Source organism: Mytilus galloprovincialis, chromosome 2 (assembly GCF_965363235.1).
Source record: "Mytilus galloprovincialis chromosome 2, xbMytGall1.hap1.1, whole genome shotgun sequence".
NCBI lineage: Eukaryota > Metazoa > Mollusca > Bivalvia > Mytilida > Mytilidae > Mytilus > Mytilus galloprovincialis.
In genome coordinates, this window is record NC_134839.1 from 113788362 (window position 1) to 113804963 (window position 16602).

The following is a 16602-nucleotide window of genomic DNA, read 5'->3' on the forward strand; positions in this document are numbered from 1 at the left end:
TGACTGGTGCATGTTTCTATGATCAATATATTTCATTATTCAAAGTTAAGGAAATGTTTTCAAAAAATGATTTTTATAAAGGGTACACCATGGACACTATTTCCAATTACGATATAACCTTTACTTACTTTTACGATTTTTTTACTTAATCTTCAACATAATTGTTTGTTTTCTTTTGAATAAAATGCTTACAGGTAACATTGCCAAGGGAGAAACTGTTGTAAATGACCAAATCTTGCGAAAGATAACTCTTATCCCACTAATTTGTCCTTTGGTTACACCATTGACTTAAAAAATGTTACATTTCCTTTTGGTGAATTTTTTTTTTATTATAAAACCAACATACACCTCCTAAATCATTAAAAAATGTTTGTATGTATCAAAATGCAATAAAAAGTGATAAATCATAATAACAAATGATATGAATAATAGTCCTATTTCAAGTCTGAAAGGATTTATAGTAAAAAATAACAGTTAATTCTGGCTATCTTCAAGGGTTTAAGAAAAAATTAAGGATGTTTTTATAACATTTCATACTGTAAACTGTATATTGTGTATCACAAAACATTAATTCACATCTAACATATGCAAGTGTTATTTTGATATATTTTCATGCTTGTGACTTAAAAAGACCCAATAACATAGTTTTGCATGTTTTTTTGATAATGACCCATATATAATACCTTATTACTGGTTTGCCTTGTAACAGAAAGTAATCTAAATACATAAAGATGATAAACTATAGAAGAAGATGCTTTATTTCCATAAAATGGGCTCACAAGGAGCATAATATAATATCATTGTAATATAATATTCTTTTACAAATATAATAAACAACACATAGTTACAAACACAAATAAGAAACAAGTTATCACATATTAGTATATATATAAAACCTTTGTCTCAGGCACACCTCTATCATATACTAAACTATATATTTCTATATATCTTCTAATTTATTTACACTATAATTCAACTGAATATACAATTAATAGTCTGCATATATCACACTGTCAACTAAAATAATGTGATTCTGAAGATCTCTGAAGACCACTTTTTCAAATAATATAAGTTTTAATTATGTAATGGTATAAATTAGATACACATTCGAACACAATAGTACTAACGCCCTCAGTGTATGTATTTAATATATCAACATTTGTAACTACTCAACAGACAGCTATATCTGTACTGAATGACCAATTACCATGATAATTCATTATGTGCACATGTATTTATCAATAGATAAGCATAAAGGATATAGGGTTGTGTATTACTAAAGTTTTCCATTACAAAGAAAACTGTCATCTTTCAAGCGGAAACTTTGTAAACATCCGGAATTTTTTGTTCGGACATTCCAGTTTAAGAGGTAGGTTAATCAATAAGCAGTCCGACGATATTTGATCATATTTATCAATATTTAATAACACGATAGCAGTCTCGAGATAGTGCATGGTAGATGCTAACCTTCAGTATGCTCAATGTCATCCTTCGTTATTAATTAAAACCAGTTTTATGGTAGGTGGTTATATATAGATAAAATAATGTACTGTAATAATATATTCATATACAATTACGTGTCATCGAAGGTCACGAATCTCCATAATAAATATTAACAACACACACACACATCCTTCAGAAACGTAATATTGAACGGCATTGATCATGTTGATATAGAAACTCAACAAAACAGTCAAAAGGTCGTGCTAGGGGTCAGCATGCGATGACTTGACAGTCGTCTACGGTTTGCCTACGTTTATAGTCGACTCGTATGTTATACATGTAGTAGAAATATGTCTTACTGTAATTTTCAAACTTTTTGTATGCTGCATTTGCAAATAAAATTCAGAAACAAGTCATTTTAGTTACTGCTGGGAAAGTCTGTTTTGAGACAATGACATTTTGAGATTGTTTACGTTAGATTTGAATTCGGCCATTAATTGTATCTCGGGGAGAACATCATCGATATAACCCGAACACAAATAACTATCATAAGGTCAATAGTTCAGGTGAAGGTCATCATGGCCTTGTTATGTTACCATCGTGAGAGGCCAATTGAATTAATCCATATAATTAATACATGTTTATTATAAGACTACATGATATAGAACTGCATGTTATAAAACCCCAGTGTGTTATATATAGATAAAGTCAATGAACTTTAAGCACGTGTAACTATTATAATGTCACTCAAGATAAGATAGGCGGAGTCTCTATAAACGTAAACATTGACCAGATGATATAGCAATATCATTACAACCCCCCTCTTGAGACAAGCAATTAATTTAACACAGTTCATTAAGTCACATTGAAAGTCTAGCCAGTTTGTGTTGTATGTTGAATCTAATTAACTACGATAAATATTTACAGACAGCATGCAATTTAACGATCCTACGAAATTACTTTAGAAAATCACATGTTGATCAATAAAGAAAATAGAGAAAATGTTTTCTAGAATAAGTAGTAAACGTATACTGAATTAAATAATTTTGATGAACAAATTTGAAGAAATTGTGATTATCTATTTAAAATAATTTCATACAAACGTAAGGTCAGGATAGACTCTCCTGCCTTTTCCTACTCGATAAATCTGAGCAAGGGCATTATTCTGTCCCTTACGGCACTACTCAGATTTCCTTAAGAATTTAACACTCCTCTATTAGTCGAGTAGGTTTTTTGACAGATCTTTCACTTCTTCTAACAGACAATGGTTCTGTAGATTGTTCATCGGTTATATTGTCGTTGTGATTGTTTTCATTTGCTTTTTCTAAAGATGTTTGTTCGATTTTGTCTTCTTTTGTTTTCATTAAATGTTTTCTGTTTCTTTTGAAAATTTGTCCTTCTGGTGTTTCAATCACATATGAGTTCGGAGTGTTATTATTTTTCACAACAGTTCCTTGGTCCCATTTTCCTTTCGGCTTGTGCTGGAATCGAATAGTGTCATTCGGTTGTAATTCAGGTAATGGTTTTGAACTTTTATCGTAATATTGTTTTTGGTTCATTTTTTGTTGTTTCATTTTGGTTTGCGTGTTCTTCAAATTACCGCATTTTGGTTTCAAACGGTTCTTTATTGTCGGAATAGTTGTCCTCAGTCTTCTATTCATTAAAAGTTGAGCTGGTGAGTCAAGATTTTCCAACGGCGTATTTCTGTATTTTAACATGGCAATATACGGATCTTTTCCGTCCTCTTTAGATTTGCTTAGCATTTTCTTGACGCTTTGAACGAATCTCTCGGCTAATCCATTGGACTGTTGATAGTGTGGACTAGACACTGTGTGTGTGAAGCCCCATGATTCTGCAAATTGTCGAAATTCAGCTGATACGTATTGAGATCCTGAATCACTTCGGACTTTTGTCGGTATGCCGTGTCTCGCAAAAACGGATTTCATGTGTGTTATAACGCATGACGCACGTATGTTCTCTAATTTCGCAATTTCAAAATATCTTGAGTAGTAATCTACAATGATCAAGTAATTGTTATTGTTCCAATAAAAAATATCGGTACCAACTGTCATCCACGGTAGATCTGGACATTCACTTTCGGACATTGGCTCTTTTGAATTTGATCTTCTGCTTTCTAAACACACACTGCATTTCGAAATAAAATCAGTAATCTGTGCATTAATTCCTGGCCAAAAGATAGAGTCTCTTGCTAATTTTCGGGTTTTTTCTATTCCCAAATGTCCTTCGTGTAGTTTGTTGAGAATATTCTTTCTCATACTCGCTGGTATAACTATCTTTTCTCCTTTTAGGATAATTCCATTTACGTTTGATAATTCATCCCGGAAATTCCAATATTCAAAAACCTCCTTGGGAACCTCATTTTTCTCATCTGGCCAGCCGTCTATTATTAGCCTGGTCAGTGTTTGTAAGGTACCATCCTTTGAAGTTTCTTCCGTTATTTGTTCAAGATTTCTATCAGACATTGATGTATTTCTTATGACCATGTTCACGAAACACTCTATATCATTTTCCACTTCATTATTTGTGTTGATCTTTATCGGCGCTCGCGATAACATGTCTGGAACTATTAAATCCTTCCCTGGTATGTACTTCAGTGAGAAGTCATATTTTTGTAACCTCAGTAACATCCTCTGTAGTCGTGGCGGAGCACACCCTAGAGATTTTCTCACGATCATCTCTAACGGTTTGTGGTCAGATTCAACATTTATGTGTTTACCATACGTGTAATCATTAAATCTTTCCAATCCAAATAGCACACCAAGTAATTCTCTTTCTATGTTGGCATATCTGCTTTCGGCATCTGTCAATGATCTTGATGCATATGCAACAGGTTTATTGTCCTGTATCAACATTGCCCCTAGACCGCATTGGGATGCATCACAACTTACAGTAACTGGTTTTGACACATCGTAGAAACTTAATACTGGATTCCTAGTTATAATGTCTTTTAGTTTCTCAAATGCTTGTTGCTGTTCATGTGTCCAAATGAATTCATTTTCTTCTTTTAACAGCTTTCTGATAGGCTCTGTAACTGCTGACATATTCGGAACAAACTTTGCTAAATAATTAATTGTCCCTAGTAGTCGTTGTATTCCTTTTTTGCCTGTTGGAGCCGGCATTTCTTTGATAGCCCGTATTTTTTCCTGATCGGGTCTTACTCCATCTGCGCTTAGGGTATGTCCTATGTACGTCACCTCTTTTACTCGAAACTTGCATTTTTCGGCATTTAACGTAAGTCCAACCTCTTGACATCTGTTAAGAACTGAGCGAAGTCTATCATCGTGTTCCTTTCGCGTTGTTCCCCACACTAGAATATCGTCGATATCAGTTTCAACTCCTTTTAAGTTTTCAAACAATTGTGACACTCGTTTTTGAAATACTTCTTGTGCCGACTTAATTCCAAAAGGCATTCGTAAGAAGCAATACCTCCCGAATGGAGAGTTAAACGTAGTAAGGAGCTGGCTCTCTTTATCCATGCGTAACTGCCAATATCCACTATTACAGTCTAGTTTACTTAGATATTTAGCACCTGTCAGTCGTGTGGTTATGTCCTCTATTGTTGGTAGCGCAAAATGTTCTCTTTTTATCGCTTTATTCAAATTTCTTGGATCTAAACAAATCCTCAACTTTCCTGTTTTCGGCTTTTCTACAACAACCAACGAATTCACCCAGTCTGTCGGTTCGTCGACCTTTCGGATTACTTCTTTGTCTTCCATTTCTTTTAATGTACCTTTGAGCTTTTCTCGAAGCGCGGCGGGTATCTTTCTCGGCGGGTTTATTACAGGATTGACGCTTGAGTCTATTTTGATATGGTACGGTTTTTCTAGACATCCTAAGCCTGTAAAGACTTTCGGAAACGATTTGACAGGATCGTCAACGTCTGCTTGTACCGTCATAATAACATGAATAAGACCTAACTCATTTGACGCCTTGAATCCTAATAGCGGAGATTGATTTGTGTCCGTCACAAAGAATTCACAGTTTTTGTCTTTTAAATACAACGAACATTTTCCTATAACTTTGAGTTTATCTCCTGAATAGCTAGTAAGAGAAGTGGAAGTTTTGCTTAATTTGACGTTTGACAATTTCTTGTAAATTGAAAGCGGTAAGATGTTGACTTGAGCACCAGTATCGATTTTAAATTGTACTGTCTTACCTTGCAATTTGAATGATGTAAAGCAAGCATTTTCTTTGATTTCCGTTTTTCTATTTACTGCTCCTACGAAGTAATTTTCACCGTCCGAATCGCATGAAGAATATTCATCTAATCCGTGAACACTTTTCGAAAACTTTGATTTACAGAACTTCTGATAGTGATTCGGTTTTTTGCATTTATGGCACTTTTTACCGTATGCAGGACAGTTTCTTTTCTCGTGAGTTGTTCCGCACTTTCCACAACTGAAACTCGACCCTCGCTTCTCGTGATCTCGTCTGCTCGGACCTATCTTTGAGTAGCCTTCATTGCGGTTATTTCTTTGGTTTTGAGTTTTCCTCCTCAAAGCGTGTACTTGTTCTTCCTCATTCAACGTTTTCATCTGTTTTCGAGATTCTTCGTCGGCGCGACAAATACCAACAGCTTTGTCCAGTGTCAACCCATCCTCTCGAAGTAAACGTTCTTTTACTCTGGAAGAGTTCGTACCACAAACTATTCTATCACGAATGAGTCCATCTTTTAAGTGTTCAAATTCGCAGTTTTTTGCAATTAACTTCAGGTCTGTTAAATACTGATCAATACTTTCACTCGAATTTTGAACGCGTGTATTAAAACGATGTCTAATTACCGTTACATTCTTCTTCGGGATGCAATAGTCCTCGAATTTTTTCAACAGTACTGGAAGTTTGTCAGCCTCATGTTCACCGAAATTGAAAGTATTATAAATTTCTCGGCCGTCTAATCCGATAACATATAAAACAGCTCTGCACTGTTCCTTTTCCGTTTTTTCACTCATAGCTACTTCTAGGTATAAGCTCATTGTTTGTTTCCACCTTTTCCATTTTTCGGATAGGTTATCTTCATGGGAAAAATCCATTTCTGGTGGTTGCTTGAAATGACCATCCATTTTTTCTTTTATCTTTTCCCCACCAAACAATAACGATAGCATTTGCTATTCTAACTTTGGTAAAGTCGTTTTCACATCTGACACCATGTTATGTTACCATCGTGAGAGGCCAATTGAATTAATCCATATAATTAATACATGTTTATTATAAGACTACATGATATAGAACTGCATGTTATAAAACCCCAGTGTGTTATATATAGATAAAGTCAATGAACTTTAAGCACGTGTAACTATTATAATGTCACTCAAGATAAGATAGGCAGAGTCTCTACAAACGTAAACATTGACCAGATGATATAGCAATATCATTACAGGCCTGAATATGGTAAATGACACATATCCAGCATCTGATGCATCAGCATAAAAAATTTGATCAACATAAGTTCTATTACGAAAGAGATATGCACAGAACACAAATCTGAATAGCTCTTCCTATCACAGGGGACAAGGGACATAGTCAAGGTCAGAAGGACCTAATTTATATATGACACACCAAGCCAACGATGCATTAGCAAACAACCTTAGTTCTATTCACAAAAGTTATGCTCAGGACACAAATTATACAAGGAGTATCATTGGGATCAAAAGTCAAAGTCAACTTCAAAGTGACATCATATGACTTGGTCATATAACACCACCCCATACCAAGCCCATGTGATGATGCAGCAGACCAAGTTTGGTTAATATATTTACGGTACAAAATTTATGATTCGGATTTACAAGAATTTCAAGGTTAACTTTGATCAACCAAAGTGCAATGGTACAAACGTTAAACGCCACACAGGAAGCTTGACTTACGACCGAGCGGTGACTGGAGAGACAGACATGCCGACGCAATATAATGCGTTCACCTAACAAAAATGAATGAATCAAAAAGAGATAACTGTATATGTCTACTTCAAAACTTAAACTTTAAACTAAAAACAAATAAATGAAAAGAGACAATTTAAAATCAATGAGGTTTATGAAATGACCAGAAAAATGTCAGTAGTCGTATTCATAATAGTATTAGAACCATTGGTTTCTTCTAAATATACTTTTAAATATAATTAATTATTTGCAGACAATTGAGATGGCTTGGCGGGCTCTATGGCAACTGACAATGGGAGAATCACCGGAATTAGAAGACTTTCTTAGTCCAGTCACAGGAAGTTTGGTTTATTTTATGGTTACTATGGGCACGGGAGTTATATTCCGTGTTTTAAATAAGCAGTACTCTCCTGCATGGTGCCAACAATACATCGCTGATTTTTCAGCCACTTTGGAAATGTGTGCTTACTTCTTCGAAAATAACTTTATAATGAAGCACTATGGTGCCATATGGTTATTCATTGCAGTTGTTCTCCAGTGTTTAGTAGCAAACAGAACATATTTCGGTGCTTCGGAGAATCCAGTCAAATCATTCTACGATTTGTGCACATATAAAATAAGTACAAAAACTGCTATTGCTAAAATTGTGGTACAGACTTTAGCTGGTGCCTCGTCTTACTATTTCGCTAGAACGGTTTGGGCTTTAGATCTTGTAGAGGATCACCGTGAGAGGTATTTAGAAACTGTCTGTGATACGGATCTTTCTGTTGCCTTGACCGTCGGACTGACTATAGAACTTGGAGCCACTTTGATTGACACATGGTTAGGTTTGCAGACCCTGGTTCCACAATCATTAATCGACGAAGTCCTCAAGTGTTCTAATGGTGCATTCATGATTGTCATGGGTAAATTATTATATTGCAACACACAATATTTACATTTATATAATATATATTTACATATAACATCCCAGTTCTAGAATTTCCTGTATGTACACTGCTCGATCAACAAACTTATCTTAAAAGGTCTTCCTTAAATAGTTAATAGCAAACATGACGACATATGATTCACAGTTGAAACTAAGATTACGTTATAATAAAACCTATTTTGTTTTTTAGCCTATAATATCCGTACTATATCCTTCACAAATATTTGGTTCACTTAACACCTAGGATTCTCCTGTATGCAGATTTAAAATCACAATGTATTACATCACCACTTTAATCTGGGCTTTAATGATTTGGTAAATTTCTCCTGGTCACTAGAATCGTTTTAAGGTTAACTTATTAAAATATTCGTTTAACAATTTAATCTCAATTTTTTGGTTCATTGATCAACGTTTCGATCTGCAATTTGGGAGACACTTTATGTACTTTTAAGAAATTTGTGAATTATGATAAATCTAAAGAATGTATGTGCATCTGGCAGGCTTTGTCATATCTTGACTTATTTTCATGTTTCGTAGATCAATTTTGTTTTGTTAAAAGATCACGTTTTTTGGTTACATTTTAGCAATTGGTTAACTTGCAAGTGGTTCTCAAAGGGAGAAATCCGAATTTTGAAAGTTTCAAGCTATATCCACAAAAGAGAAGGCAAACAAATCCTATGTGTCAGTTCGTATGCAAGGCACTCTATTGGCATCTTTACATTGAAAAGTTCCAAAGAGAGAAAGTCGGATTTGATAAATACCAATACAGGAAATGTGTGGTAACTTCAAACAAGACCTATAATGGCACTGTCTTTTTATAGAATAAAAAAACGACTTACTTTTCACTATGTGATGCACAAAAGAACATATTTTCATCATCAAAAACATCTTTTCACCATGTATGATGTACAAAAGAACACCTTTTCACCGTGTATGATGTACAACAGAACATCTGTTCACCGTGTATGATGTACAACAGAACATCTGTTCACCGTGTATGATGTACAAAAAAACACCTTTTCACCGTGTATGATGTACAAAAGAACATCTGTTCACCGTGTATGATGTACAAAAGAACACCTTTTCACCGTGTATGATGTACAAAAGAACATCTGTTCACCGTGTATGATGTATAAAAGAACATCTGTTCACCGTGTGTGATGTACAAAAGAACATATTTTCACCATGTATGATGTACAAAAGAACATCTTTTCAGTGAAAATGTTTTCTTTTGTACATCATACATGGTGAAAAGATATTATTTTATATGATGTGCAAAACTCGGATAACCTTTTCATCATACTTGATGTACAAAAGAATTTTTATTCCCCGTGAATGATGTACAAAAGAACATCTGTTCACCATGTATGATGTATAAAAAGAACACCTGTTCCCCATGTATGATGGTCAAAAGAACATCTGTTCACCATGTATGATGTGTATAAAGAATACCTGTTCCCCATGTATGATGGTCAAAAGAACATCTGTTCACCGTGTATGATGAACAAAAGCACAACTGTTCCCCATGTATGATGGTCAAAAGAACATCTGTTCACCATGTATGATGTGTATAAAGAATACCTGTTCCCCATGTATGATGGTCAAAAGAACATCTGTTCACCGTGTATGATGTATAAAAGAACAACTGTTCCCCATGTATGATGGTCAAAAGAACATCTGTTCACCGTGTACGATGAACAAAAGAACAACTGTTCCCCATGTATGATGGTCAAAAGAACATCCGTTCACCGTGTATGATGTATAAAAGAACACCTTTTCACCATGCGTATATATTTGATGTACAAAAGAACATCTTTTCACCATGTATGATGGACAAAAGAACATCTTTTTACTTTGTATGTTGCAAAAACGTACATCGTTTCACCAGTTACAATGTACAAAATAATTTCTTTTTCGCCATTTATGATGTACACAATGACATCAATTAATGATACAAACAGCCCTTTTCGTCGAGTTATCTCTTGTTATTTACTTTACTATGTGCAGTAATAGTTTGGTCGCATATGGACTTTAGCTAAAAAAAAATCACCGAACAGGAGTATACTTTTATTCAAAACTTGATTGTATCAAATTGTTATTTTTATTTAGAAATGCACTAAACAGGAATGATTTTTATACGACCGCAAAAAAAATTTTGCGGTCGTATTTATATAAAAATCATTCCTGTTTAGTGTTATGACGTTTAGTGTTATGACGTATATTGTTATGACGTTGGCGTCGTCGTCGTCGTCGTCGTCCGAAGACACATTGGTTTTCGCACTATAACTTTAGTTTAAAGAAATCTATGAAATTTAAACACAAGGTTTATGACCACAAAAGGAAGATTGGGATTGATTTTGGGAGTTTTGGTCCCAACAGTTTAGGAATTAGGGGCCAAAAAAGGACCCAAATAAGCATTTTTCTTGGTTTTCGCACAATAATTTTAGTATAAGTAAATAGAAATCTATGAAATTTAAACACAAGGTTAAAATCATAAAAGGAAGGTTGGGATTGATTTTGGGAGTTTTTGTCCCAACAGTTTAGGAATAAGGGGCGCAAAGGGTCCAAAATTAAACTTTGTTTGATTTTATCAAAAATTGAATAATTGGGGTTCTTTGATATGCCGAATCTAACTGTGTCTGTATTTTCTTAATTTTTGGTCCCGTTTTCAAATTGATCTACATAAAGGTCCAAAGGGTCCAAAATTAAACTTAGTTTGATTTTAACAAAAATTGAATTCTTGGGGTTCTTTGATATGCTGAATCTAATATGTACTTAGATTTTTGATATGGGCCCAGTTTTCAAGTTGGTCCAAATGGGGGTTCAAAATTGACCTTTGTTTGATTTCAACAAAAATTGAATCCTTGGGGTTCTTTGATATGCTGAATCTAAACATGTATTAAGGTGTCATACTACCAATTAAAAGTCCCTATCTGTTCAACCAAATTTTTCAATTTTCACAGCTTTCTAAATATAACTTCATAGAAACCAGGTATATCCTGAATTGTACATGTATCAGCTTTCTACATGCCAATTTTCACCATACCCTTAAACATGTTAAAGCCTTCTAACAAAATAACTGACCTTCGAACAGAGGTATTCCAAAAATAACCCCTGGTTTTCTGGAAATCTTAAATTAGTATACTATGGAGCGCATTAATCCTCAATTTTTAATGCAAACTCATAGACAAGTAAATTTTGGCTCAAAATGGTCTAGATACATTTCTCTGTCACCAAAAGTTTAATTTCTGCAAATTTGTTGGTTAGTTTAAGTAAACAAGGACATCAAAAGCACTATTTTGTGTCAGAGTAGGGCTACTTTCACATACGTTCTAAATTGGAGGGAGTAATTGGTGGTGTGGCACCTTTTAAGATTTTTGCTTATGGGGCCAGTTTTCAAGTTGGTCCAAATCGTGGTCCAAAATTAAACTTTGTTTGATATCAACAAAAATTGAATCTTTGGGGTTCTTTGATATGCTGAATCTAAACATGTACTTAGATTTTTGATTATGGGCCCAGTTTTCAAGTTGGTCCACATTGAGGTCTTAAGGGTCCAAAATTGAACTTTATTTGATTTCATCAAAAATTGAAATCTTGGGGTTCTTTGATATGCTGAATCTAACCATGTATTTAGATTTTGGATATTGGAACATAATAGGTAAATGTCCAATTTACAATTTTAAAGTTTTTAAGTTTAAGTTCTTATACCACATTCATTCAACTATTTAATGACAATCCAAATTCAGAGCTGTATCAAGCTTGAATGTTGTGTCCATACTTGCCCCAACTATTCAGGGTTCGAACTCTGCGGTCGTATAAAGCTGCGCCCTGCGGAGCATCTGGTTTATTTGAGAAATGCACTGAACAAGGATGTTTTATTTTTATTTTATCTAGGAATGCACTTAACAGGGATGTATTTTAATCCAGCCATGGCGTTTGGTCACATGTTTGGTTGCAGAGGGACCACAGCATGGGAACATTTCATAGTGTATTGGATTGGACCATTCATCGGTTGTTATATGGCTCTTGTCTTAGATAATAAACTACATATCGATGTAACAAAATCTAAGATGGATGCTGAAAAAAAGGAGAAATGATTTATTTCATTTTACGAAGTTTCCCGAGTTTATCTTTCCAGTACAAGAGGTTGCTTACCTGTTTTGTAGTGCTTTATTCTAATGCAATCGTTAAGAAACAACGTTTTTCACTGGCTCAAATTTACCGCCAAATCTACAATTGCCAGTGACATTCCTTGTCATGACGTTAATGCGCCAAAATAATTCATGAAATTTCGCGGAATTTAATTAATCTGGTATTTATGCATTTTTACAACTTCTAATATACTATTTCGTTTTGTGATATATTATAAAAGGAATAACAGTACTGTAGTTGAAGAATTGAAGTCGTTAATTGGGATAAGGAGGTCGATCCCAAAAATCCGTTTTATGATATCCGCAACGCGTCGACAGTAAAACTGCATTTGCGCCGTCGAATTAAGGGCATACGATACAGTTTTGAACCTGTATTTACAAGTTGATGAAAATTTGCATATAGGCTATTTTTTACCTGATTAAATCAAATATGTAATAAAAAATATACCTTCATGTGCTACTTTTTGAGTAAAATGAGGTCGAAATTTTGTATATTTGCTCAAAATTCAGATTTGTGTCCGTATTTTCTTTTTCAAAAGAAAGACATAACTTTTTTGTTTTAAAAGATAAACACAAATGGGTTTTTGTTAAATAATAGGTAATATCTGTATTTTATAAGTATCATTAAAAATTATGCAATTTTTATTCAGAAATAACTCATATTTATCAAATGTTCATGAATAGAGGAACAAACGTCATTTTTTGCTGCAGTTTTATCAAAATTAAAAAAAATCCTCTATTTACAGTTTTATAAAATTTGGGTCACATAATCTCCTTGCAAAATGAAACAAATTGCCGTTTTAAAAAATAGGGGTCCATGCACTCGTTTTCAAATTAAATCAGTTTGAATGATAAAAATCAGTCGAAAAATGCATCTTTTCCCGATATTTCATAGTTTGACGTCGCGAAAATAACATTTTACGTTAGCAACGTCATTACCTCCCCTGTAACTGTATCGTATGCCCTTAAGAAATAATTCATGGAAGCCATAGATTTGTTGGAAATTTACACATGGCCTGGGCCGTGATATTCGAATTTTATCCTGAGCGTTAGCGAGGGATAAAATTAACGAATATCACGGCCCAGGCCATGTGTAAATTTCCAACAAATCTATGGCTTCCATGAATTATTTCGATTCTAGTAGGACAAATACGATCATTAAAAAACTGAAGCGATGATGGGTATACCGTGTGTGTGGCTGTTCTATTTTACCCACTGTTCGATAAATGTAAAACAAATTTAATAAACCTGCATGAATGATTTCTTAACTAACCGCTAGAAAAAAATGTGATTCCTTTTGTTACTTCTCAGTAAACCCAACATTTGCAATTTTAAATTTACATTTTTTATCGTAAGCTACCGTCAAATTCACTGTTGACATGTTGTAACCAAGGAGCCGCCATGTTGACTTGCTGAAATCAGTAAATGTGCGAATAATGCAATAGAACAGAAAACAAGCAACACCTACCTCAATAATTTATTTTAATGCAATTGTATCCGAGTTTAGAAGGTACACGCAATAGAAAAACCTTCAGCTTTGACGTTTTCATACGTATGACGTCATGTTTTGAAATGACGTTAATGCGCCAAAATCATTACTGGCATTTCGCGGAATTTTAATTTATTTTGTTTTTGTCCATTTTTCCGTTCTCTAATGTGTAAATTTTTTTTGTTATGCGTCAGAATCAGAATAAATGTTCTGTAGGGTTTTATTCAATTGTAATTGATAACACAGCGAAATCCACAACCGTTTACACATAGGTTACGATACATGTGGATTTACGTGGGAGGCATATTTAAACAGCCATTTGTGTACATCTTGGAGTCTGCGCTAAGTATAGATATATCGAGAATTTTATCACGGTGTTGTTTACAAAGCGAAAGAAGCACGTCATATTAAAATCGCTAATTGACGACGACAACTCTTAGTTTAAACATATTTATGTCAAGTGGACTGGAAAACAAGTTATTGTAACTTATATTAATCCCTTTCAACTTTGCGGCTACGAGTGCTGCCTTGCCCTTGACTTGCAAATGGTTTCAAGGGAGAGCCGAACATTCAGTTCGTGACATTTTCTCCCAAGAACGGGGATCGAACCAAGAACCTTTGTGTTCTTGAACTACAGTACTGTCATTCCTCTTAAATAGCAGCCAGTAGCTTTTGTAGCACTATATGATGGTTTAAGAATGCTATAAGGATCTAAGAATAAAACCTATACCAAACTGATTTGACAATCCACGAATAAGCAACTTACTAATTATCTAATGCAGATTATATGAATCATATTTTATTAATTTCTCGTTAATTGGTCCAAGGTCACTTGTCCCATTTAAAACTGGTTGTTCATTAATAGATAGTTCACACTTGTCGTAGGCATTGTTGTCAATTAATAAGAAAATAGCAGTGGCGGATCCAGGGGGGGGGGGGGTTCCGGGGGTGCGCACCCCCCTTTATTTTTGCCGATCAATGCATTTGTATCGGGACATATGTTTTGCACCCCCTGCACCCCCCCTTTGCCCTGGGTTAGCACCCCCCTTTCGAAAATTCCTGCATCCGCCCCTGAATAGTACATTTGCCCAGGTCAGAAACTCTATATTCATTAATAGCAACATTTTACACTTGTCCCAGATAAGAAACCGCCTGTCCATCAACAATGACATTTTACTCTTGTTCCAAGCCAAAAATCTGAGGTCCATTATCCCGAAACTAGCGGTATCCATTGATAATAACATTAAACACTTTTCTCCAGGCCTGATGCCCATTATAAATATTTTTTACACTAAGGACTGGGTGCCAAATAATAATTGTCATTTAACACTTGTACATGGCCTGAGTGTCCATTGATATTTAACATTGGTCTTAGACCTAGTACCCATTAACATTGAAAATTAGTTCTTGTCCTAGGCCTAGGTGTCTATTTAACAATATAGCTTTAAACTCTTCCCTAGCCCTGGGTACAAATATTTAGTCCCATTAAGTACTTGTCCTAGGGAAGGATGTCAATTGATATTTTAAACTACAGCAATATGATGGTGCAATCAATACATGTCATACTTGTTTAAATGTGAGAAACTTGTTTAAAATTTGTAAATCTTGTTTAAATAGTGTAAAACTTGTTTGAAATGTGCAAACCTTGTTTGAATTTTGTTAACCTTGTTTATATATATATATTTACTAACCTTATTGTTGATTTATATTACATTGTTTAATAAAAAAATTAGTATTTCAGTTTATGTGCTGAGTTTTTTTCTCAATCCGTACAAAATATTAACCGCAGCAAAATAAATTGGTGTACCATAAAATAACACATAGGAATTAGAGAAGGCAAGAAAGCAACAACCAGAGAGCTACTTATCACATGTTCAGACAAAGAATCAGTTAATAAATAACTCAGACATTAGAAAAGTGACTGCACAAGAAAAAAATCATTAAAATTTCAAATAATATAACAGAAAATATTTCCTCCAGTATCCACAAATTCATCAACCTTCCTAGGACAGAAATGAGACGGACATCTATTCTTTCAAACCTAACCACACATCAACTATTGTTGACCTTTCATGTACATTCAGGAACAGACCTTAATCTCACCACTTGACCTTGACATTGAGGAACAGACCTTAATCTCACCACTTGACCTTGAGGAACAGACCTTAATCTCACCACTTGACGTTGACATTGAGGAACAGACCTTAATCTCACCACTTGACCTTGACAATGAGGAACAGACCTTAATCTCACCACTTGACTTTGACATTGAGGAACAGATCTCAATCTCACCACTTGACCTTGACATTGAGGAACAGACCTCAATCTCACCACTTGACATTGAGAAACAGACCTTAAACTCACCAATTGACCTTGACATTGAGGAACAGACCTTAATGTCACCACTTGACCTTGACATTGAGGAACAGACCTTAATGTTACCACTTGACCTTGACATTGAGGAACAGACCTTAATCTCACCACTTGACCTTGATATTGAAGAACAGACCTCAATCTCACCGCTTGATCTTGACCTCGAAATTGACATATACATATACTGTTTGCAACTAATCCACATTAGGCCAAATAAGAATATATGTGTGGTTCCGTTTACCCGACGGACCCTAGTTTAAGGATTGTGTATTAAAATAATTAACTTCATAGATTTCTGTCATCTGAGTTGCCATCAGAAGTATC

General features: G+C 34.6%; 1 protein-coding gene across 2 annotated transcripts; it reads left to right on the plus strand.

The window, feature by feature from the left end:
* The first annotated feature begins 1224 nt into the window (after positions 1–1224).
* On the plus strand, positions 1225–15645 carry LOC143065458 (aquaporin-11-like). Of its 2 annotated transcripts, none has more exons than XM_076239035.1 (3): positions 1225–1369; positions 7591–8242; positions 12160–15645. In XM_076239035.1, the coding sequence occupies exons 2-3, from the start codon at positions 7600–7602 to the stop codon at positions 12360–12362; spliced, it is 846 nt and encodes a 281-aa protein (XP_076095150.1). In that variant the 5' UTR covers positions 1225–1369; positions 7591–7599; the 3' UTR covers positions 12363–15645. The 2 variants fall into 2 exon arrangements, with proteins under 2 accessions (XP_076095150.1, XP_076095149.1); XM_076239034.1 differs by lacking the exon at positions 1225–1369 and adding an exon at positions 1376–1518.
* The last annotated feature ends 957 nt before the right edge of the window (positions 15646–16602 follow it).